Source organism: Nelumbo lutea, chromosome 3, assembly GCF_056320005.1.
Source record: "Nelumbo lutea isolate HS-2025 chromosome 3, American lotus-T2T, whole genome shotgun sequence".
Classification (NCBI taxonomy): Eukaryota; Viridiplantae; Streptophyta; class Magnoliopsida; order Proteales; family Nelumbonaceae; genus Nelumbo; species Nelumbo lutea.
Genome location: NC_142686.1, coordinates 13747478 through 13771662, shown reverse-complemented (window position 1 = coordinate 13771662; position 24185 = coordinate 13747478). Strand labels below are relative to the sequence as shown.

General features: G+C 37.9%; 1 protein-coding gene across 1 annotated transcript; it reads left to right on the top strand.

Annotated features, from left to right (window-relative positions):
• Positions 1-903: 903 nt before the first annotated feature.
• On the top strand, positions 904-23313 carry LOC148863068 (P-loop containing nucleoside triphosphate hydrolases superfamily protein). Its single transcript, XM_088979173.1, has 14 exons — positions 904-3037; positions 3703-3880; positions 11533-11645; positions 11813-11905; positions 12224-12293; positions 12888-12943; positions 16056-16106; positions 17416-17520; positions 17666-17710; positions 20240-20348; positions 21431-21630; positions 21902-21979; positions 22359-22557; positions 22635-23313. The coding sequence occupies exons 1-13, from the start codon at positions 1109-1111 to the stop codon at positions 22527-22529; spliced, it is 3198 nt and encodes a 1065-aa protein (XP_088835299.1). The 5' UTR covers positions 904-1108; the 3' UTR covers positions 22530-22557; positions 22635-23313.
• The last annotated feature ends 872 nt before the right edge of the window (positions 23314-24185 follow it).

Genomic DNA, 24185 nt, shown 5'->3' with positions numbered 1-24185 from the left:
TCTGAACAGAACAAATTTCTGGCTGAACCAGTCTGAGGAAACTAAATGTTGGTGAGTCCAAAATGAACATGTGGACTTTGAGTATTAATAGTTCAATTTCTGGTATTAGATGCACAGGCAACAACCGCCGGTGAAGAAATGAAAAAGAATCCCCAGGGTAGGGTAGAATCCTAACCTCTATGAGAAGAAGAAGAAGAAGAAGAAGAAGAGGGAAATGTAGTTGCTGGTTGAATGCTGCCGTTAGACGTTGGTGCCGCCGGTCACCACTACTAGCGGTCTGGTTAAAGACTAGGGTTTAATGAGACAGAGCAAAGAGGATTTCGGATTCTAGAGGAGAAGATGAGTTTGTTCGTTTGAGTACCCGGTCAAAATGGAGTAGATTTTCTTTGTTTTAAAGCTTTGCATACCCGGTTCAACCATGCAATTCGCCGTTAAGATAAGAAACCGTTAGTTTTCCTGTTAAAAGTACAAGCCGACGTGCTTAAAATTTATTGGAGGGTGCGTGCATCTTGTGGACGGAAGGGTCCACTGAACCCGAGCTCCCCTATCAATAAATAAATGATTATTCGTAGTTTTAACAATTATTCAATAATCACTTATTTTTAAGATTTGCAATCCCAAATTTGGCCTCAGGCGAAATGATCAAGAAATTCCACGTGATGATGGCCACAGCATAAGCCTCCAACATTACATTAGTTCTATCCAGTAGAGTGCCAATTTTTTTTTTTTTTCGCCACCGGCAAGTGGCAACGCGCTCCACGATAATAGAAAGCTGAAGAGCAGTCGGTTAATCATCAAATGACAAAAACGCCCTCCATAACATGCGTCAACGTTCCTGGAATCATCAAAGTCTCCTTATGGATTTTACAGCTTATTAGGGCAAATAAAATAGGGAATACGGATACCCAAAAATTGGCCATTTTCTCATGAGCTTATTAACCTCGGATATTCTCTCGGATCAGAGGCTATACGCACAGAGCCGCAGAGCGCATCTATTTTTTCGCATTTTCTGTCAACTCCCTCCAAAACCCTAAAAACACTAAAACCCTGATTTTGGTCTCCTCGCTCTCATCTGCTGCAGCTCTGGATCGCTTGATTTCTCTTGGAGATGGAACAATCTTGGCGCTTTAGGCCGCTTCAAGGTAATATCTGCCCTACCTGTTCAACTTCTCATTTTCCTTTTTGTCCTCATCCACCATTATTCGATCAAAGCGACTTCGGAGGTGAGGGCCTCCGTCGGTTTCCGTTAGAGAACGATCGCCCGTTTCACAGACCCTTTTTCGATCCTTTTCTGGATAACCGGGGCTCCCCGGGGATTTCCCGTCCTCTATCGCATTTTAATGGACATCCTAATTCTATGATGCCGGTTCCCGGGCATCCGAATGATGCATTTGGAAATTCACAACCTTGGCCTAAATATCAGAATCACAATTCAGATAGAGATTCGTTTCGGCAATTTCCTCTCCCGTCACAATTCACAGAATCTGTACTAATGAACGGGGTTCCCAGGGATGGATTTCATCCTCCTCCGTATGATTATGGTGGTAATGAATTTATGAGGGGGGAATTCGTTGAGAACGACAGAATTCATAAGAGAACGAAGGTTGACGAGATGAGTGCCAGCTCTTTTATACAGGGACCGCCACCAGTTCGCAACGAGTACTACCCAAAACAAAGTAGAATCTCAGCAGAGGATGAACGGAGATTGAATTTGATTCGTGATCACGGGGGATCACCAATCGTTGCACAGCCAAAAGGTGTGCTGGGAACAGGCTCGGGTCTCGGTCCTGGGACAAATGAATATTTCCATAAAGATCCACTTCGCGATAGGAGTTTCAACAGCGTTGATAGTGGCGCATGTGCCAAATTTCACGACTGGCCACCGAAGCATGCAAGCAACATGGGAGTGAACGGTTGTCGTGATTCAGGGTTTGGGCCTACTGATCGTGAGGGAGCTCTTTTCCATCCAGAACATGGCCTAGACACGCGGAACCATTCCATGCAAGGCATTGCATATGATGAGAAGGGATTCCACACCGGTGAACACAGGAATGGGTTCCGGTCGGACGTTGAGTATGGTTTCCCCCAAAACAGAGAAAGGGGTACCAAGAATGAGTTTACTGATACGCAAAATGAACATTCCATGCACTCTCGTTATGGTCAGGCAGAAAATTCCTTGCACCACTCTTTGCAGAGTTATGGGCCTAGAAACATCTCACCAGTTGCCCCTGATTATATTGACCCCACCAGGTATTATCAGGAACCATTGGCTCTTCACGAAGAAGAAGTGTATCAACACAAGAAGGGTGAGTTCAACCAGCAGCCACAAATTCCTCATCAGATGCCTTATCCCACTTCACAAGGTTCCCATGAGACATTCAGTAACCGAGATCTTCAGCGAAATCAACTGAACAAATTTATGCTATCGAAGGAACCCCAGTATCCCCAAGCAGCTAGCTGGCAGGTGCCTTCAGGATCAAACATGCCACAACATGAGCAGGGATCCAATATCCCTGTTGAAAGCTATGCATCTAACACTCAGAATTCCCATTCATATGCATTGCAAAATAGGAATGAAAACAAACATGATCTCAGAGATGCTAGTCAGCCTTTTGAAGCTAAACCTCCACCACCAGCAGATGCTCAGGGATCAGTTGGTTCCCAGCTTTTCCCTGTGGTGGAACAATTTAGTTCACAAAATGTGAACAGACAAGGTGGGTACTCATCATTTTCCACCTTAAATGATGTGGCTTCAACAGTACAAGTGTCTTCTTCCCGGGCATTTGGCACACATCCTCCTCTGCCTCCTTTGCCGCCACCGCCTCTTCCAGTGGAGCCACCAGGGCCACCACCACCACATGTGGAAGTTACAACTTCACCTTCCAAAATATCCTCTTCAATATTTCCTGTTCCCACTAATGCTTCAGCTACTGTGCCTCTGTCACTACACCAAGCAGCTCCAGAAGTCCAGCCTTTGGCACAGGCCTATTTTCACAATAAACAACATTTCCATTCTTCAACTGGTTTTATCATGGAGGTATAGTGATCTATACTTATGATTTTTTTTTAGTTTGTTTTATTTCTCTTGTTTTATTTGATGTTGTTGGGAAAAAAGGGTTAATGTTTTTAACAGAGAATAAGAATTTCCATGTGTGATACATGATGATCATCAAGTCCATTGTTAGTAGTGGCTTGATGTAGGCTGTAGGCACCAATGAACATACCGGAACCTTATCCCATAAATGGACAAAAATGTGAAACTGTTTAAAAGCTAACATTCTGGACCAGTTTCAGCACAGCATGTGATGTATATCAATTATCAGGTCTGGTTGTTAGTCTAATAAAGAAATGGGTTTTTTATTAGAAATGTATCAAGGCTAACTTTATCAAGGTAAGGCAAAAAAAAAAAAATGAATATGAAGATAAGATGCATTCTGGGCTAAGAGCAGCCCAGAATTTATGTTTTCATTTGAGACATAATAGACAAGATTGAATCTGCCTGGTGGGTGGTGCTGATAAAAAAGATTGAATCTGTCTGGTTGTGAGTTTGGTCTGTGGTATTACCAAATATATGCAAAGATCAATAAAATTGGTTCACCTTTTCATTTGCATGATACTTCTTTTGAAATCTGATCCTATTGTTGTGATTATACAATGGAGTGGATCCCATTCAGATGTAGAATTTCTCTTGCACTTCTGCAGGGATCACAAGTCATCCACCAGCCATCATCTAAACAGTATCTGGATGAAGGGAGGCCTTTCCCAGTAGAGCAACTATCTCCAGATAAACCAAAGGCTGTTGATGCTTCTTGCTTATTTAGGAAACCTCATCGAGCTACTCGGCCTGATCATATCGTGATCATCCTTCGAGGTCTTCCAGGTAACTTCATTAGCTTGAAATTGTTTATTACATGCCTTCAGTTAATCTTACCACGACTTGAATGATCTGTCTCAAGCCATCACCAATATCTATATTCATATCATCATCATCATCATCATCATCTAAGCCTTATCCCAACTCTATGGGGTTGGCTACATGAATGCTGTATCACCATTCTGTTCTGTTTAACACCATATCCATCGTTAAATTATGAGTGCTTAGGTCATTCCTTACTACAACACACCCTATTTGGTCTGCCCACAGCTCTTCTAGGTTCTAGCCCCTTCAACTTGCAATAGATCGCTTCTTCTTACAGGTGCAGTAGATGGTCTTCCATGCACCTGACAGACCATTTTAGTCTACTTTCTCTCATTTTATCACGTATTGGAGCTTATCCTTTGTTCTGTCAAATGCCTTCATTTCTGACCTTATCCTTTCTTGTTTTTCCACCAATCTATCTCAGCACACTCATTTCTGCCTCTTGCTTTAGATTGGTTAATTGCTTGTCATAGATTCTCATTTTTGTGCTAATCATTCAAGGTGCTGTTCTAATTCGCAAGGTAAGAAGTAAATATTGAGCCATCTAAATAGAACTGTTGATATTTTGAGGTGGTTTCTCTACATGTTTTTTGCTCCCTTGAAAACATAAAAAACAGATTTTTTTTTTTGAAATGTAAAGATCAAAGATAGATGCATTAGTGAAAAAGCAAAAGTGCGAGGGAGAGATTCCCTCAATACAGCTCTAGGATAACCAGAGCAAAACATCAAAAACTTGGATAAGGGATAGGATGATTACAAACAGAAAGAATCTTTCAAAAGGCACACACCTGGAGCGCCTGATGCGCCTTGTGCCTCAGCCCAGACATTCCATCCTAATAAAATGTCTTCTTAAAAAGCAATTAAAACTATAAAATCATTATTTTTTTGTGTGAAAACTAAGAATTTAAGACCTAATGTGGACTTGTTTGGGCTTGCCTCGATGGGCGTGGCACAAAGGTGGCTCGTAGAATCAGGAATTTAATATGTTTTACATTACATTAGCTACTTGAGGTAATGCAATTGAATGAAAAAAGAGAATAGAGGTTTTACATGCTTGAAAATGTTTTATATGTTTGATTTTATTTTTAAATTCTCATTTGAATATGCTTTACATCTTATGTTTATGTATTTTAATTTTAGATAATAGGTTTTTTAAAACATTATTTTAAAATTTAAGTTTTTTATTTTTTATTAATATTATGTTTAATATTTTTTTTTTGTTTTTTTGAAAATTTTTGTTTTTTTTAATTTTCTGACTTTTTTTTATTTTTAGCATTTATTTTTGCATTTTTGCACCTTGCTTCAAAAGGGCGCACGCCTCGCCTTGCTCCTTGCGCCTCAGGTGCAAATTGGCCGCTGCATCTTTTTTGCGCCTTGCTTTTTTTAAGCACTGGAAGCATCCCATATAATACTATTCCAATTTGCTACAAAGTGGAAAAATTAAAACCAGCAAATTCCTTGGATATAGATACCCATCTTGCAATGCTTCTTCCCACCGTCGCAAAATCTTTCTTGGATGGGCTAGTGCTGTTATGAAAAGCCCTGTTATTCCTTTCTCCCCAAATGCACCGGCATATAGCAGCTGGGGTGACATTCCATAAGATTCTTCCACGTGGGCTAAAAGTTTTTGATTTCTAGGTGGAGAAAAGGCAGCACAGGTCACAAGCCATGGGGACATATCCATGAAGCACCAAATAGCTTCAGAAAGTAAGACCAAACCTTCATGAAAGGGGTTCTCTTCATAGGAGTTTAAATCGCATGTTTATCACTTTAATTCCAAAAAAGAAAGGGGCAGTGAAGTTGAGTGATTTTAGACCCATCAGTCTAGTGAGTAGCATGTATAAGATACTAGCAAAACTTTTGGCAAACAGAATGGGAAAAGTGGTATCAAGTTTGAATGCCGAATCTCAAGGTGCGTTTATCAGAGGAAGATTGATTGTGGATGGAGTGCTTTTTTTTTATTAGCAAAAAAATATTTCATTAATAACAGAGAAATTAAGATACAATAGATAATGATTGCAGAGGAATAAACTGCAATCTCCAGCAATTAGTTACAATTCTGCCCAATACAATGAAGATCTATGTGCCCCTTGTTTTGCTAGGGTATCCGCCATCCCATTTGCATCCCTTTTGACCCAACCAAACTGAAGTTGAACTTCCTTGCAAGTGTATCAATTTCTTTGAAAATAAATTTGAGCTTCCAAGGTACTGATGTGATGTTTTTGGCCCAAGAGATGACCAATAGTGAGTTTCCTTCTATTTCTAAGTCTGTTGTTCCTATCTGCTCAGCCATCTTTAGACCTTGAAGTAGGGCTAGAGATTCAGCCTGTATTGAGTTACCATAACCTGTTGATCCTGAGTAGAGTGCCACCACCACATCCAGATGATTTCTAAACACACCCCCAATGCCTACCCTTCCAGGGTTGCCAAGAGAACACCCATCAAAGTTCAATTTTAGTTTGTTCAGTGCTGGTGGCTTCCATTCCATGCTCACAATAACTTTGGGTACATCTGTTTGTACTACTTCAGTCCAATTTCTTAGTATCTCATTTGTGGAGTAGTTTCTGAATATCTCCATGGTCTTCACCCAATGTGTAGTTCTGATTTTTATGGCTTTAATAACTTCCTCCTTTGTTTTGCTTTTTCCTGAAAAGATTCTTAGGTTTCTTTCCTCCCATATAGTCCATACTATAGTTGCTCTCACTGCCTTCCACATGCACTTTCCCCTTTTCTTCTGTTGACACAGGAAAGTGGGGCTGAATAGACTTACCACATCCTATGGGGGAGCCCATCTGCATCCAAAGAGAGAACAAACAACATTCCAAATACTAGGAGCAAAGGTGTAGGATAATAGTAAGTGAGTTAGAGTTTCACCACATCCCAAACAAAGGACACACACATGAAGAGAGAGGCAATTGTTTGGTCTCCTTTTCCATAGCACATCACAAGTGTTTACCTTCCATAGGAACACTTCCCAACAGAAAGCTTGTACTTTTGAAGGGATCGGTTTAGACCATATTTCTCTCACTGGGAACTTTACCCCCATAGGATCAATATGAGTGAGCAAACCAAAGAAAGATGCACAGGAAAATAAACCATCAGAAGTTGGGGATCAAACTCTACAATCAGCTATAGATTGGTCCAAGTAGACCCTCTCAAGTGTTGTGTTACAGGCCCGCGAATAGGATCTCGTCACGGGTCGGTCCACGGGGAAAACCTCGTGTTTTCCCTTGTTCCTCCCTTTTCTTGAGCAACCTATCTTGGCGCCTTAATGGTGATTTGTTCAAGAGATCACCAACTCTCCTCTACTCTGTCTTGACCGAGAATTTTGATGCCTCTATTGAATATCATTAGCTCCTTTAAATAGGAGATTACAAGAAGATAAAAATCCCACTTTTAGGAGGACTTCCTACTCATCTATACTTCTGAATTTAGATAAGAACACTGAACAGATAAGACTCCCTACTAGATAAGATAGAACTGTATCTAGCTAGATAAGATGAGTACATTGAATTAGATAAGATGAGAACACTGAGTTAATCGCCCATTACTGCTGCTATCCATTAAACTCTGAATTAATCGCCCATTACTGCTGCTGTCCATCACTGTTGCTGTTAGCGGCTGTAAAAGCATCCACAACATGTTGAAATCAACAACACTAGAGACTCACACACATTTTCCCTCAATCCTCTTCTAAAACCAAAATCCCAAGAGATCCCTGACTCTGAAAGCACACCAAACCTAGCAACAGGTTTGTTTTTATAGTTTGATAAAGAGTAGAGGTCTGGGAATTTGATCATAAGAGGCACATCCCCAATTCAAAGGTCTTCCCAGAATAAAACTTTGTTGCCACAACCATCATCAAACCTGATAAATTGAAGAAAGGTTAGATATACCTCAAAGATTGCCTTCCAGGGAGAGGATGGAGCTGCATTGGGGGCTAATTTTGCATCCCAAGCATTATCTGCTTCACCATGTAAGCTTTTAATGACCTTGTGCCACAACCTTTCTTCCTCACAAGGGAATCTCCACAGCCATTTCCCTAGAAGGGCCTTGTTTCTCTTTAATAGGTTCCCTATACCTAATCCACCCTGGTCCTTAGGGTAACAAACTTGCTCCCATTTAACTAAATGATCTTTCTTTTCATCACCTGGTTCCCACAAAAAGTCCCTCATAATCTTCTCCAATTTCCTAGCTATTTTCACCGGGATCTTAAAGGTGGAAAGGAAATAGGTGGGTAGGTTTGCTAGGGTTGATTTTATCAAGGTGATTCTTCCCCCCCAAGAATTTATAATTTCTCTTCCACATTGCCAACTTCTTCATGAACCTCTCTACCACCGGTTTCCAGAAGCTTTCAGCTTTCGGATTCCCACTCAAGGGCATACCTAAGTATTCCAGAGGCCAATTTTTCACTTTACAACCTAGCAGATTTGCCATGGCTTGGATTCCCCCCCCCAATGTTGATTCCAGCTACACAGATTTTTCCCCAATTTACTTTGAATTTTGAGGTCTGTTGAAATTTCATCCACCAACCTTTTCAGATTACTTAAACTGGCTTCATCACAGCTTGCCTACGACCATGTGAATTAGAAGTTCTTGGACTACATGTTAAAGATGATAAATTTCGGCGAGAAATGTAGAAATTGGATAAAGTGTGCTTATCTTCCTCATCGTTCTCAGTGCTTGTAAATGGAGTTCTTTCGGTCTGTTTTGGAGGTCTAGGGGTCTAAGACAAGGGAATCCCCTCTCCCCACTGTTATTCATCTGTTTGACAGAAGCCCTCTCTAGGCTTGTAGAGAGAGCCCGTCTGGAAGGGCCAGTGGAAGGTTTCCAATTAGATAATGGGGATGTGGAGATTGCTCTGCTGCAATTTGCAGATGACACTCTTTTTTCTGTGATGATTCTTGGGAACAAATTTGGACTGTGAAGGCAATTTTAAGTTGGTTCGAGGTGGTCACTTGTTTGCATATTAGTATTCTAAAGAGTGAAATAGTGGCTGTTGAGGAAGTTATAAACTTGGAAGCATGGGCTGAATGATTGGGGTTGCAGAGTTGGCAAACTCCCAACAAAATATTTGGGTATGCCTTCAATTATCAAAAAAAAAAAAAATTGGGTATGCCTTGGGTGAAAATTGTAAATCCAACACCATTTGGGGGTCCATTGAAAAAATTGATAGAAAATGGCTTCTTGGAAGACCAAATACTTATCAAAAGGGGGTAAAGTCACTCTAATTAGAAGTTTGTTGTCTTCCCTTCCCGTTTATTACTTGTCTTTGTTCCCAATTCTGGCAAGTAGGGCTGTTGTGTTAGAAGGAAAGATGAGAGACTTCCTGTGGTGGGGGTGAAGGAGTCAAAATGCCATCTGGTGAACTGGGAGAAAGTTTACTGCTTCAGGGCAAGTGGGGGTTTAGGGATCAGATCAGTAAAAACACTGCCTCGTTAGGGAAGTGGTTGTGGAGATTCATTGACCAACCGAATGGTTTGTGGAGAAGGTTAATTGTATCCAAGTATGGTTCCAGCAGCAGGGAGTGGGAGAAAGAAGTAAGATCCTCTTATGGGTGTTCAATTTGGAAGGTAATTCAGAAAATTCATCCACAACTTTTGAAGGGTATAAACTATAAAGTATGAAGAGGGCAATGGTCAAAGGATTCTTTTTTGGAAGGGTTATTGGTGTGGGGAGGGTCTAATTCCCTGATCCGTTTGAGATTTCTATAAATAAGGACACAACAGTGGCTGATTGTTCGGGGAGGAAAATGGGCATTGTATTTGGAACCCCCAATTCCGGAGGAATTTAAATGACTGGGAGGTGGCTTCTGGACCAGGGGTGGACAAAAGAAAATGGTCATTTGTGAAATCAGGTACCTTCTCTGTAAAATCTTTTTACAACAGCTTGATGAGGGAGGACCTTTCTTCCTTTCCAAGTGACAGGATTTGGATAAGGATTGTTTTGTCTAAACTGCCTTTTTTTTGTTTGGTCTGCAGTGTTGGACAAGATCCAAACTAGGGACAATTTAGTTAAAAGAGGTATAGAGGTGGCAGATATGGCTTGCACACTATGCAATGGAGGTGTGGAACAATGATTTAAAAGGCACGCTGAGGCGCGCCTAGGCACACAAGCGAGGCGTATTTTAGGGTAGGTGCCTTGCCCAGGTCCTAGGCGCAACAATGTGCCTTGGCCTAGGCGTGTGAGAGCCATCCAAGATCTGCCTACCATCCACAAATGCACTTTGAGAAGGAGACATGAGCATGCCCAAGACTATTTCTCAATCTGTTGGCTAGTACCTAAAAATCAGTTTATATATGCTACCTATCAAACTGATGGTTCTGAAATCTTTTATGTCCACTGCACCACTTATATTAGGAATTGAAGATATAAAAGTTGCATTTGCTTTTGGTGTCAGAGTCGCATTAGAGTGGAATTCTTTATCACTGCCATGAAATCATCCTTCAGGATTTCCCAACAATTCTTGTAGAAAGCTAACGGGAAACCATCTGGGCCAGGGGCCTTATTCTCATTCAAATCTTGTAGTCCTTTTAAGAACCTCAGCTTATTGAAAGGAGATTCCAATTTGTCTTTCTCATCTACAGGGATACTGCTAAAAGGAGATTCCAATTTGGCCTTAAATAATCATGGGCTGAGAATATATCTTTGTAGTTCTTAACTATAGCCTTTGTTATCTATCGCTTGTCTACTATCATCTGCCCTTTAATTTTGATTTGAGATATGTTATTGCAATGGTGTGTGTCATTGTCTACTTTATGGAAAGAGCAGTGTTCTTGCCTCCCTCTTTTAGCCAAATAGCTTTAACCTCTGTTGCAAGCAATTTCCTCCATTATGGCTATCCTAGAGAACTCATCCATTGCCAAATCTCTTTCCCTTTTTTATTTTTCAGCATCCAATAGCACATTCGATTCTTCTTTCAGATCAAGAATGAAGAAGAGAATTGCTTGGCTAGTGTGGACCTGATCTGGGCATTTAGTGGGTCAATTTTGGTAAAGATGTTGCTGAAGCAAAAGTCTTGGCGTTGTTGTTGGGCTTGAGATCTGTGGTGGCTCTTAACATCGCTGAGTTGGTGGTGGAAGGTGACTCCAAGAATGTAATCAATTGGATAAAAAACAATAAGGACTAAGGAGGGCTCTTGGAGATTCAGATTCAAATGCATTTTTAATGAGATTTTGGAAATCATGTCTAACTTGATCTGTCATTTTAGATGGACTCCTAAATAGCTGAATTATGTGGTTGATGGTTTGGCCAAGTCAAGGGTGGGGAGGGATTTTTTGCATGGTGACTCTTGTCACTCCTCAATGCCTCCCTAAATTCTAGAGGTCTTTTTGGTTATTGGTCATGTTTGGCATTGCTGTTCATCTCCTCATGTACATCCTTTTCCCCTTTTTTTGCAATGAAATGAAAGTTACCCTTTTCTCAAAAAAAAAAAAAAAAGAATTGCTTGACTGTATCGTCCAAACAGGATTCATGTAGCCGGTCCCATATATTTGGGATAAGGCATGGATGATGGATATAATGTGAGACAAAAAATTGAAGTAAATTAAAAACATTACTCAACCTATCATGATTGTGTATGCCAAAACTTAAAGTGCATGCTTTGTTTCTAGGAAGCGGCAAAAGCTACTTAGCCAAGATGCTTCGTGATCTTGAGGTTGAAAATGGTGGTGATGCGCCAAGAATTCACTCCATGGATGATTATTTCATGACTGAAGTTGAAAAGGTGAACTACTACTTTCATTTTTTTTTTGCTGATGTCTAACATAGTTTTTTTCTGCGATAAAAAGTTTATTTTCTGCACATTGAACTATGTTTCTCTTTTCCTTTTTCTCTTGCCTTAAAATATTGATAAAATATAATTTGTATAAACTATTTGCCACTATCTTGAAGGTTGAGGAGAGCGAGGGTTCAACTTCAGGGAAAGGAAAGAAACGCATTACAAAGAAGGTCATGGAGTATTGTTATGAACCAGAAATGGAAGAGGTAATCCTGACCATCATTTTTGGAACACTATAGTCATAGTTCACCACTCGTGTGGATAGCTTGCATTAATCTTCTCATTTGATTCTCTTCCGGTTCTTTTTATGTAGTATAGACTAGCCATTTGGCAGATAACATAAAACACTTTCTTATAACCCAAGTTTGTGTTAGCAATGAAAGTATTTGGCATATGGTTCTTATAGATGTTTGCATTATAAGAAAGATGAAAAAGGAAAGAACTCTAGTTGATATGTGGTTATTTCGATTTTTGGCTTTTATTATGGTTTCAACATTCAACCATTGAAATTATCTATGCTATAGGCTTACCGGTCAAGCATGTTGAAAGCATTCAAGAAGACTGTTGAGGAGGGAATGTTCACGTTCATAATTGGTATGAATCTTATGTGGAGAAACTGGAAATTTTTATATGAACCTTTACTTTTCTGACCCTTTCTCAGCATTTTTCTTAATAATTTCCTTTTTTTGCAAATATCTGTACTTTGCTAGCATTTTTATTATTTATTATTTGTTTTGGAGACTGGTATAGACTTGTGTGCAGTGTTAATATTTTAACTAATTCAGCATTACATTTTCATTTGGTTGGAAAAATTGAAAAACTAACTGGATTTGTTGAAAGGTGCCTACTTTTTGCATTTAGTTGCTTGCCTTTGGTGCTAAAATGGCTGCATCTAAGACATTGGTTTATTTAGACCAGTCTTGTGTCTCATCCATATTCCTCTTAGGTGCATGGTATTAAGTGAATTCTTCCTCATTCAGAAAGATCAAAATGTGCCTATAAAGGAATTGATGAAAAGTTCTCCCAGTCCTAGCCCATTTATAATTAAGCAAGTTCGATATTTCAGTATGGTTATAGATACAGTGGTGGGGTGCAGTGCATGTGCACTGTTTTCATTTTCACTAACTACAGATGCAGTTTTGTTCGGCAATTGACCCATTTGTTGCTGGTATGTGTGCCTCGTCTTAGTGGATGACCGCAATCTGCGGGTAGCTGATTTTGCTCAGTTTTGGGCAATTGCAAAGGTATATCCTCGATTCTTTCTTGTTTACAACCTTTGTGAGTATCTTTCTTTTATCTTTTCTTCTTTTTGTCTAGAACATGTTCGGCAGTTCTGAGACCAATCTTCATCATGTATAGATTCTCTAGTAGTTGGACACATCATGTTCATGTCTTGCATTTACTTGCTAGTTGGCTAATCATGATTGCACATTTGCACCACCTTCTTAACACTTAATAGTAGTCCAAGTCATTATATCTTTTTTGATCAGTAACTGGTGCGTCCAACTTGTTAGATACTCATTTTTTAATGCCTCTTCCTTTCTTTTCTTCTATTACGATTTCGTTACCATGATTTAAAAATTGATAAGGCCATAGAGAAGGGTGACTGCATGTTCCCATGTGGAAACCAGGGAAGATCTGTAGGCGTGCAGTTCAGAAGTTATAGAAGTTTCTATTGTCCGCATGGATACTGTGAGGTTTTCTTGGTTTTATGGTCCCAGACGAGGCCTCTTGAAGTGTTAGTTGTTTTTGTTCAACTTCATCTCTTGGAACTTAAGAGTTACAATGATTGTTGGGGGATGACCAAATATTATGATGTTGAACATGACAGAATGTTATGGTTGTTTTTGCAAATTGAGTCTCGTTTTTTTGTCTTGCAGACAGAAGGTAGACATGTTTCATGACATTATGTGGCCTAGTATTAAGCATCATTACCTACAATCTGTGTTATACTTGATATGTTTGCATGCTTTGTTGCATTTCTTAATTGACTCAAGAATTTGATGCTCTTTTTTATTAGGCAGATTTTCGGTTTCCTTGTGGTTGAGGCATTACTAGTCAGTTAATATTCTTTTGTTTTGAAATAATCCAGTTAATTCCCTATTCTTTCTTTCTTCTTTTCTTCATTTAGGGTCCATTTGGTTCGCAATCGGAATTGGAATCAGAATCAAAATCCTCCGGAATCGGAAACGGAATGGTTCATTCCCATAGTCTGTTTGGTTCAGACAGGAATGGGAATGAGAATTAAAATCAGCAGGAATGGGATTTCATTCCCAAGGGAGGGGCAGGGAATGGTCATTCCCTCAAATGGGGGAATTCCATTCCAGCAGGAATGGGAATTGGATTCCGATTCCGCCCAATCAAAAAGTTAGAATTGGAATAACCCCTTCTGATTCTGATTCCAGACCCCTATTCCCGCGAACCAAACGGGGCCTTAGTCATTATGTATTTTGGTTAGGCTGTTAACATCTTAGCTATCCAATTAGGCAAAATTTCCCCTTCTGAATAAGCAATTATGTTTCCATTGATCACTATTCCTTTTCTTGAATTCATTCAGTCTCAAACTTTATTGGTAATAAGATGTTTGGCCAGGTCATCTTGGCTTGCCTAGAAGCCAAGCGGTTTGTTGTTGTTGTTGCCTTTTTCTTCTCTGTGGGGAAGGGAGAGGCTTAGTGTTGCCTGATTTTCATACCTAATGCTATAATGTAAATTTCTTTTTTGTTATCCAAACTAGAAGAAAGAAAAAGTGTTTTTACTTTTGCATGTTGGTATGGCTTGGGACCTCTTTATACTACTAGAGTACTAGTTACTGGTAGTCAACTTGGCCTTTTGCCTCTTTTGCTTTGGTGATTGCACAAACTTTTTTTTTTAACTTTTTATTTTTCCATTTTTTTTTTTGTGGTTTGATGTGAAGTGAATGTTATCAGTATACATTTGAAAATTGTGTACAAATCTTTCTTTTATACTTGTACACCTTTATTTTATTAATACAAATCTTACATTACCTTTCATGAATCACAATCTTCTCAAGATGCCTTCAGAATTTCTCTGTTTTGTTCTTTCCAGATACACCACAAAACCACTAAAAAAGTAATCCTCCATAAAATATTGGAGAAACTGAGAATACCTGAAAGTAGTTTAGCTAGAGCTCTCCAATTCATCCTGAAAATGAAAGGAAAATATTGGAGAAACTGAGAAACTACTTCTGACGTTTTTATGAAGCATCTTTTTAACTATGCACTATCTTAATGTTCATGTACTTTTTTCAATTTGCAGTACTTATTGCTATCTAATTATACTAATATGCCTGCAATGGTGCCTACCTACTGAAATTTATAGGACACGCATATCCATCTTATAACATACATCTCGAACATTGTTTGGGATTGATGTACAGGGGCCCATGAAAGAAGGATTTGCATTCCAGATGTGTGTTCTAAGAAGGATTTGCATTCCCTTGCACAAGGAGAAAGAAAGTGTACCTTTTGCTCTTGAAAGAAGCATAAATAAGCGATTATTATAAAATAAGTACCATGTTGTTGAGGTTTCTCTTGACGAAATATTTGGTAGTTTTGTTATGTTGTTTTATTGGTTTAGGGGTTTCCCTTGATGTAGTTTTTTAGGGTGAAACCTCTTCACATGTTTGTAATCTATTCTTTTTTTTTTTTTTTTTCTTTTAATGAATTTTGTTAAGAGTTGTTCTGCATGTCTTCTCCTTGGGCTCTTTGTGTGTGTTCATTTGTGTTTGTATTGGTTAATTACCAATAAGCATGACCATGTTTTTGATGGTTTTGTTATGGTGTTGGGGTTTCTCTTGATTTTAGTGTTTTGAGGTGAAATATCTTCACCTGTTGGTAACCTTTTTTCTTTTAATGAATTTTGTTAAGAGTTATTCTGTATGTCTTCTCCTTAAGCTCTTTGTGTGTGTTCATTTGTGTCTGTATTGGTTAATTACCGATAAGCATGATCATAATTTTGATTTATAGTAATAATTTGGTAGTTTTGTTATGTTGTTTCGTTAGTGTTGGGGTTTTCTAGATGCAGTGTTTTGGGGTGAAATCTCTTCATCTGTTTGTAACCTTTTTCCTTTTAACGAGTTTTGTTACTAGTTGTTCTGCATGTCTTCCCCTTGAGTTCTTTGTGTGTGTTCATTTGTGTCTGTATTGGTTAATTACCAATAAACACGTTCACATTTTTGATTTATAGTACTAATGGTTATCTTTAAATGTTTAATAATATTAATATGTATTTTTTAACATGCAACAGTTGCTTGGGAAAGGCACACTTGTTATCTCTTTTCATGCTTTGTGCATCTATTTTTATATCTTTTCTAATTATTTATGGTTTTTGTATCAGAGGTCAGGCTATGAAGTGTTCTTGCTAGAAGCTACGTACAAGGATCCCATGGTGAGTTTCAGTTGCCATCATGTCATGTTGTTGTTATTTCGTCTTCATTATTTCTGTATCGCAATGTATGACCTTGAACTGTTCTCTAGTGATTGTAATAAATTTAAAAATTAATATTTTATTTTTTATCAATTATTTTCAATATTGGTCTGTTGTTTGATAGTGGCCTGAAGTCTAATGAAGAATGCCATGTTTTGCTTTGCAAAACTTGGTTAATAAAATAAAAGTGAAAAAATGCATACACGCATGAACTGAGTTACTGCTTTTTTCGCTCAATAATAGCAAATACTTGTATCAGTTTTTGCTCATTAATTTAATAAAATGAATTACTTATAAAAAAAGAGATAGAAATAAGTGTACAACAAAAGAATTACAGAAGTAAATGTCAGTCAATGAGAGATAAAATCTCTAATCTCTCCCCCAAGTGTTCCCACATTTACAAGAGTGCCCAGAACATAGATTCTCTCCCAACTCCTTGTTTGGCTAAAACATCAGCAAATGAGTTGGCACAATGTTTAATCCAATTGAAGGAAATTTCCATATCTCTTGTCAACCACCTGACTTTCTTCTTTTCATTACTGTATATCCAAAGCTTTGAATCCTTTCCTTGTAACCAGCTTACTACCAGTTTGGAATCTCTGTCAATGACCGGCTTCCTAATGTTCAAATCTTTTGCTCTTTGAACACCTTCCAACAGAGCCAACACTTCTGCTCTAAGAGAGTCCCCCTTCCCTGCTGGTCCTGAGAAAAGGGATAGAATCTTGCCCCCCTCATGTCTGAAAACCCCACCAATACTAGAATTACCTGGGTTTCTTATGCTGGTGCCATCAAAATTAAGTTTAATGAACCCTCTTTCCAGAGTGGACCAATGGTAATTGGAGATGGACTTAGTTGAGCAGGATTCAGCCTCTTCCTTCCACTTTCTTAAGAACTTATTTGGGACTCATGAAGTCTATTGAGTTTTGTTAATCCTCAGTCCATGGGCATATCTTGGTGGTTGGACATGAGGTCAGAGCCCATGGTAATGGGCTGGCCTGTCAGCTAAGCCGTGCTTATCTGATAACCCAATGTCCAGCACATTTTAGGCCTGTATTTGAAGTTCTATATGTAAGTAAAAATCTGTACTGCAACTGGACTTCTTTACCCAACTATAGATTCTATTTCTGCATCATTTTTGTATTGCCTCTTAAGCTGTTGTATTGTCCTTTTTAATGGCCTCTCTTCTTGAGTCAATAATGCTGTCATTTTATACTTATCTATTAGTGTGAGGTGTATTAAGTACAATGTGAATCTCCTTTCTGGAATACAGGGCTGTGCGGCTAGGAATGTACATGGTTTCACCGCATATGACATACAAAAAATGGCAGATCGATGGGAAGAAGCTCCACCTTTATATTTACAACTTGACATCCAGGTTTGTCACAGTTCTATTATTCTGATACTCAAACCTGTGGAAAGCACTTCATTCTTACTTTAGATGTCTCTTTTTTGTTAACTATGATAAAAATATAATTTGTGTGTAATTAACTTCTAATACATTTTCTCCCATTATATGACAGTCATTATTCCATGGGGATGATCTTAATGAGAGTGGCATCCAAGAGGTAACTTAATTTGATGTTACAGTTACCTATTTGTTATTTCATTATAGTTCAATGTGACTGAATTGGCTCATTCTAGCTGGATCAGTAACTTTGGTAATTCTATTTGGATGAGGAATTACAAAATGTACTCTGTTGCTACCAGTTTGCTCTTTTCACTAATGTAGTTGGTATGCATGACTTGAATAAGTAGGGTGAAGCCATTCATAATCCAGTATGTTCTTGTCCCTTGCTTGGCTATGAGCTAGAGCATTTGCTGATCTCCCCACCCACTGTACTCCCACAGGCATATTTCGTGTCAGCCATTTAAATTTTTTGATTTCATTCTTGGACCATCATACAGTTTGCTCTGGGTTCTTCAGCCACCCTACCACCACCTTGGAATCCACTTCGATTAAAAGTTTGCACACCTTATTGATTTGCAAACTGCACCCCTTGTAAGGCAGCTAATACTTCTGCCCTACTAGAGTCCCCAAACCCCACAGGACCTGAGAAAAAGATTATGACCTCTCCTAGTTCATTTCTGAAGGCACTTCCTGCTCTAGAATAACCTGGATTGCCTTGACTGCTCCCATCAAAGTTTAGTTTCAAAGATCCTCCAGGAGGGGGTACGGGTACCCTGTACCCTATCCAACTTGTGAATACCCTATTTTTTGTAGATGAGCATCTAACTACTACTGGCCAACTTCTCCAAATATCAGTAAAAGAAAATTTGTGTAAAAGCTCCAAAGTCTTTAACCAAAGTATTACCCTATTCAGCACACTTCTTTATCTCTTGACTGCTTGTCTCCTTTTGTGAGATGATTCTTGCATTTCTTTCTTCTGACATTGTCCTAATCAAGGCCGCCCTTGCACATCTCCACATAATCCTTCCAATTCTTTTTGTCAAGGAGAGAAAAGAAGTCTTTAACCAAAGTGGTAAATTCTATTGTTTTAGGTGCATGTATGGTATTTATGGATTAAAATAAGGTAAAATCACTTTCCTATTATCTCTCTCTCTCTATATATATATATATATATCCTTTTAGTATATGTAATATTTATTTTTTTAACAAGTTTGTAAAAAAATAGAAATAATCTTATGATTTATGATATCATTACAGTTTGTAAGACATTGTGTCTAGGAAATTAGAAACAAGCTCAGATTGTTTGGAATCTGGTTATATATTAGTTTATGAAGGGAGAAAAGGCCAGTATATTTTTGAAGGAAAAAATTCTGAGCCAATATTGTTGAAGGTGAAGAGTTTGATGTATTTTTGGGCTCCTATTTTTTGTGGAGCTTGATGGGCTGGAATTCTCCATTTTATGCAATGATTGGCAGAAAACAATTTTCGGTTCCCCTACTGTTGTGTAATTGTATATTTATTTATTTTTGACAAGTTTGTGAAAAAATAGAAATGATTTTTGTTTTTCAATATAGGGATATAATAACATTTTTCATTACTTTAAAAAAAGAATTACTTGGAAAAATGTGCTGCATGACTAGCTATACTCTATTAGAGGGGACAAGTTCTTACAAGGAAACACTAACTTGCTTCGTAGCTTGTCTCTACCGTACTCAAACTCAAGGACTAATTGGGCTTGGCTACATGAACACAAATCTTGTTCTGCCATTGCACTCTCTATATTGCCATATCCTCAGCCGCCAATCAAGAAACAGAGTTTTTTGTTGGGGGGCATTCAGTAATGGAAAAGGAAATATATTTGCAATAGGGAAGGTGTTTCAACCAGGGCAGAATTGAATGATGTACTAGAAGGGTTAAGAAGGGCAAAATTATAGAACTACAGAAACCTCATCCTTGAAGGTGGTTCACATATCAGTACAAGGTGGCTGGAAAGAAATCAGGACTGGTCTTGGATGTACAGACATGATCTTAGGGAATAGGGAGATTAAAGAGCTAATGAGGTAGATAAGAGTACGCATCAAATTGGTATCTCAGTCTGCAAACCTTAGCAGGTGGTCTGGCCAAGGGGCAACAAAAACCAGATTTTGTGGGGTGTCATACCCCACAGGGGGGAATTGTAAATGAGGCTTTATAGGTGGTTAATGGAGGCGACATTAAAGGCAACCAGCATTGCACAATTTATACAGCTTATTAATATTATTCATTATCAATAAAATTTTAAACAGATACTAATTAAAAAAGCAGAGCTATGTCCTTGACCATATTATAGGCTTTAGATTCCCTTCCTCAACTCATGTCTTCTTTGGCCTTTTCTTGCTTTTTACTATCTTCTATTTGCACCAAACAATTCCTCAGTGTTGCAGTTATGGGTTTGCTTTGCACATGGCTAGATCATCTCAATTACTTTCTCTCATCTTGTCATATATTTTACATGGATTAGCTTACAGTGAAAGTTAGTCCTGCAGGTGATCCTGCATAATAATAAGTTTTAGAAATCTCATGGCAGTATCTATGTTTCATGGTAAATACATCGTTTTAAAATTGGAGTCAATAACAAATGTATTGTCTGTGTTAAATAAAAACTTAGTTGCTTTTCTCCTTAGCAAATTCTAACATTCCATTCCAGGTGGACATGGATACGGAAGAAATGCCTTGTGATGAAGGTCTAACTGGGTTGCAGCAAAGAGAATTTCAGAAGATCATAGAGCCAAGTGGAGTTGATCGTGGACCTGATGGTACAATTTATGTTCAATCTGGAATTTTTCCATATATTTAACAAATCAAATGTCATTTTCTTTAGATACTACACACTCTTTTCTTGTGAGCTAAGTAGCATGCTGCTCATTATCTGAGGTTGTCATATGGAATGTGTATTTTTATGCAACTCTTATAACAGCCTACCTTTTGCATCAGAAACACTTACTCTTTTTGCCTTTTAAGGTAGTGAATTAACAAGAAAAATAAAAGTTTCTATAAATTAAACATAATATTATTAAAAATTAATTGAATAAGGAATAACTCTAATCAAGAGTGATTATTTCCGTTATATAATCATATGACCTGACTGTTATCCTCTTTTGGTAATCTTAAGAATGTAACTGTCCAAAGATGAGTAAGTATTTGAAATATGATGAATATAACCTAGAGTAACAAAATGTTGGGTATACATTTGAGATTTGTTAGATTTTACATAACCATGAATATCCATTCTTATGATAATCATTTAATGCATTGCATATTTAACGGTTTTGATGAATATTTTCTCCTTTGTGGTTTATGTGTTTAACTCATGTTTCCTTTTCACTTACAATTTTCCTTCCAACCTTTCACAAAGCAAATAAATAAATAAAGTTAAAAGAAAGAAGGAAAGATAGGAGAGAATTTCTTGTTCTTAATCCCTGAGAGTTGGGGGCTGATGTTTGTTTCTGGGTTACACTGTTACACGGGGCCAAATTTGTATGAAAATTTTGTTATGCATGAATCCTTTTTCTTTTTTGGGGTTGAAGCTAGGCATGATTCTATGTCATATGCTTGTAGCATGTGGATATGCTTCATGTGCCACATTTGCTTCAAGCGAAACTCTAATTAAATTTCTAAAATACTAGGATTTCAAGTATTATAGAATATGTGATCAACCTTCCACCAAGCAACATCACCTTCCAGTCTGCAAATGCAACACCTTCTTAATTCTGCATTCTAACCACAAAAAGCCTCTTGATATTCTACTGATATAGGTATACATTGTGAACCATTCCATATAGTTTTGTTTTTCTGTACTTACTGTGTTCTTTTATGTTTCTATCATGATGTTGTTTAGGTCTTTTGAAGGATGGAGAGAGGTGGGCTGAAGGAGATGATCCAATAGAAGTAAAAGAACTAGGAAGGAGTAAATGGTCAGATGATGTGGATGAGGATGATACTGAGAAGTCAGAGGGTCCTAAAGGCAATTCAAATGCACTTTCTGGGTTGATTCAAGCATATGGAAAGGGAGACAAGTCTGTTCACTGGGGTGACCAGGCATGTATTACCATTCCACACTTGATATTCATACAATGCCTTGTATGTCTGCCTACACAAACGTTTTAGTTTAGGGTGCGGGCTTTTAACACAACAAGCTCTGCAAGGCCCAAATGAAATAGCATTTTTAGTTTTTAATGGGCTGGGCTTCTGTGTAAACTCATCTTTATTGAAAAGCCATGCTTCGGACAGCAACCTTATTATTGCAATTTATTTGCTACATAAATATTATTATAATTTACTTGCTGCTACCATTGTTTTTCTTTTTCAGGCTGGAAAGGCAGGCTTTTCAATAGGCGCAACAAAAAAGTTATCTTTAGTAATTGGGCCTGGTGCCGGCTACAACTTGGTCAGTTATCCAGCTTTTTTCCCTCTTCTTTTAGTGCAATCAGCTTATTTTGCAAGTTCTGTTTCTTTCTTTCTTTCTTTTTTTCAAGTTTCTTACTAACAAGTAACAACTTGACCGGTCTGAGATGATATACATATGAGAGGGCTTACACTGAGATTTTTCCATCCCCTTTCCCAACCCAAAATGTGCCCCTATCACTTTCTGGAACCCAGTCATAAGTTCTTTTCTTCTTTTTCTTTTGAAGAAAATATTTGTTTTGAAACTCAAAGCTTGGTTCTGGAGAGTCCCTGTATGAATGTGTGTATTTTAAATGCTTATGTTACCTTCCTTTCTGGTTATAAGCTTACAACTAGATTATTTTTCCTCTCTTCAATTGCAGAAGTCAAACCCATTACTTGAAGAAGATGAGGCAAGTGCAAATGAATCAAGTAAGGAATCAAATAGGCGAAGCATGTTCCAAGAGCAACTTCGTGCAGAGCGTGAGTCCTTCCGAGCTGTGTTTGATAGAAGGCGACAGCGAATTGGTGGATTTGAAATGGATGACGAATAGTAATGCTAACTAGTACCCGCCATGGAAGGTATATACATGTTATAATGCCGAGAAATTTAAGATTGGGTCATTGGGAGAGGTAATGAATGTGTTATTATCGGCTAGGCTTCTTTCCATCAGCCAATGCTTGTACAGATGGAGATATGCCTCTTCTTGCTGAACCCCCGCCAGTTCGTTGGGATATTTGGAGTGAGGTTATGAGTTATGACAAATAATTGTTCCTTCCTAAGATTGTCATCGAAGCTGAATTCTCTAGAGCTGGTAAACTTGTTGAAGAATCCAAACTTGTGCTCCCTGTTGAGACTAGAGACTTCAAAGATCTGTAGAAAAGTTGCGGTCTCCCTTGAAGTTTTTTAGTCTTTAAATTTCTATTTTACCAACAGGTCCAGAGTCGCATACTGTATCATGCATGTGGTATGCTGCAATGAGTGTTGATGGTCTTTGTATTTTTCAAGTCCATGCTGATTGTAAAGGCGGTACCCCTGCTGACATTCTCTTTTGCCATTTAATTAAAATTTATCAAGTATCCGAAAAAAAGGATGGTCTGTTCCTGTTGGTCATACATATTCCTTTTTCACTTTTGGCTGTAAAATCTGTAATGCATTTTCTAGAAACTAAGATATTTCAGTCCTGAGCTTGTACTTGTAATGATTCTTGCTATGATGCCTCAGTAGACATTTTTCTCTACTGATGCCTCGGTGATGTATTATCCAGCATGGCTTAAAGTATCAAAATGAGACTCTGCCAATACGTATTTCTAATAAATTCCAATACATTATTTCTAGTAGCTGGCGTAAATTGTTTGCTTGTTCTTCCAATTAAATTGTTAAGAGGTTTGTCAATGGTTAGCCTGCATCGGTCTTGTTATCAGATTGTATGATTTTAAGCTTTAGCTATCTTAGTTTATTTGAGTAATGTTTCATGTTATTTCAGTAGTTCATATTTTACATAATTTTTTAAAATCAGTTTCTTATATGTTTATTTACATTTTACAGATCTAATCTTTCAGATTTAGCGTTAACATTACATATGTAGGATTTATAAGAATTTCCTTAGCATATCCATCCATATCCTAATTATTGCATTTAACAGAGTATACATTGGCACATTTATGATATGTGCATTACTGCATACTCAGTTTGAAATATTGATTATTATACTACAAATGTTAATTAAGCCATTTAATTCTTTTTAGCTCTAGCCATTCTTTTTCTTGGATGTGCAAAATATTTAAATGGATTTTATTATTATCAGAAAAATAAATCAACTCAATCTTAATTTCTTATATAACTTTTTAAGATTTATTAATGCATAAGCTAAAAGAGCTCATCCAATGACACTTAACATCCAATTCGGATTAGCTGAACACTTAACATCCAGTATTAAATCCATGGGCTCCACTGAAAAAGATGTGGATCCCATGTATTTAATACTGGCGTGAAACCTTAACATCCAATTCGGATTAGCCGAACATTTAACATCCAGTATTAAATTCAAGCGTTGCATTGCCCATAGACAGTTCATGCTGTTGACTTGGACTGCCTCGTCTATTAGAGTAAACCATTTTTTTTTTTGCTGTTTATCCAACTTGTCTTCTGTAGCACATATTCACAGCAATGAAATAAGAAAATTCTATGGATTCCTCTCACTGTGGAA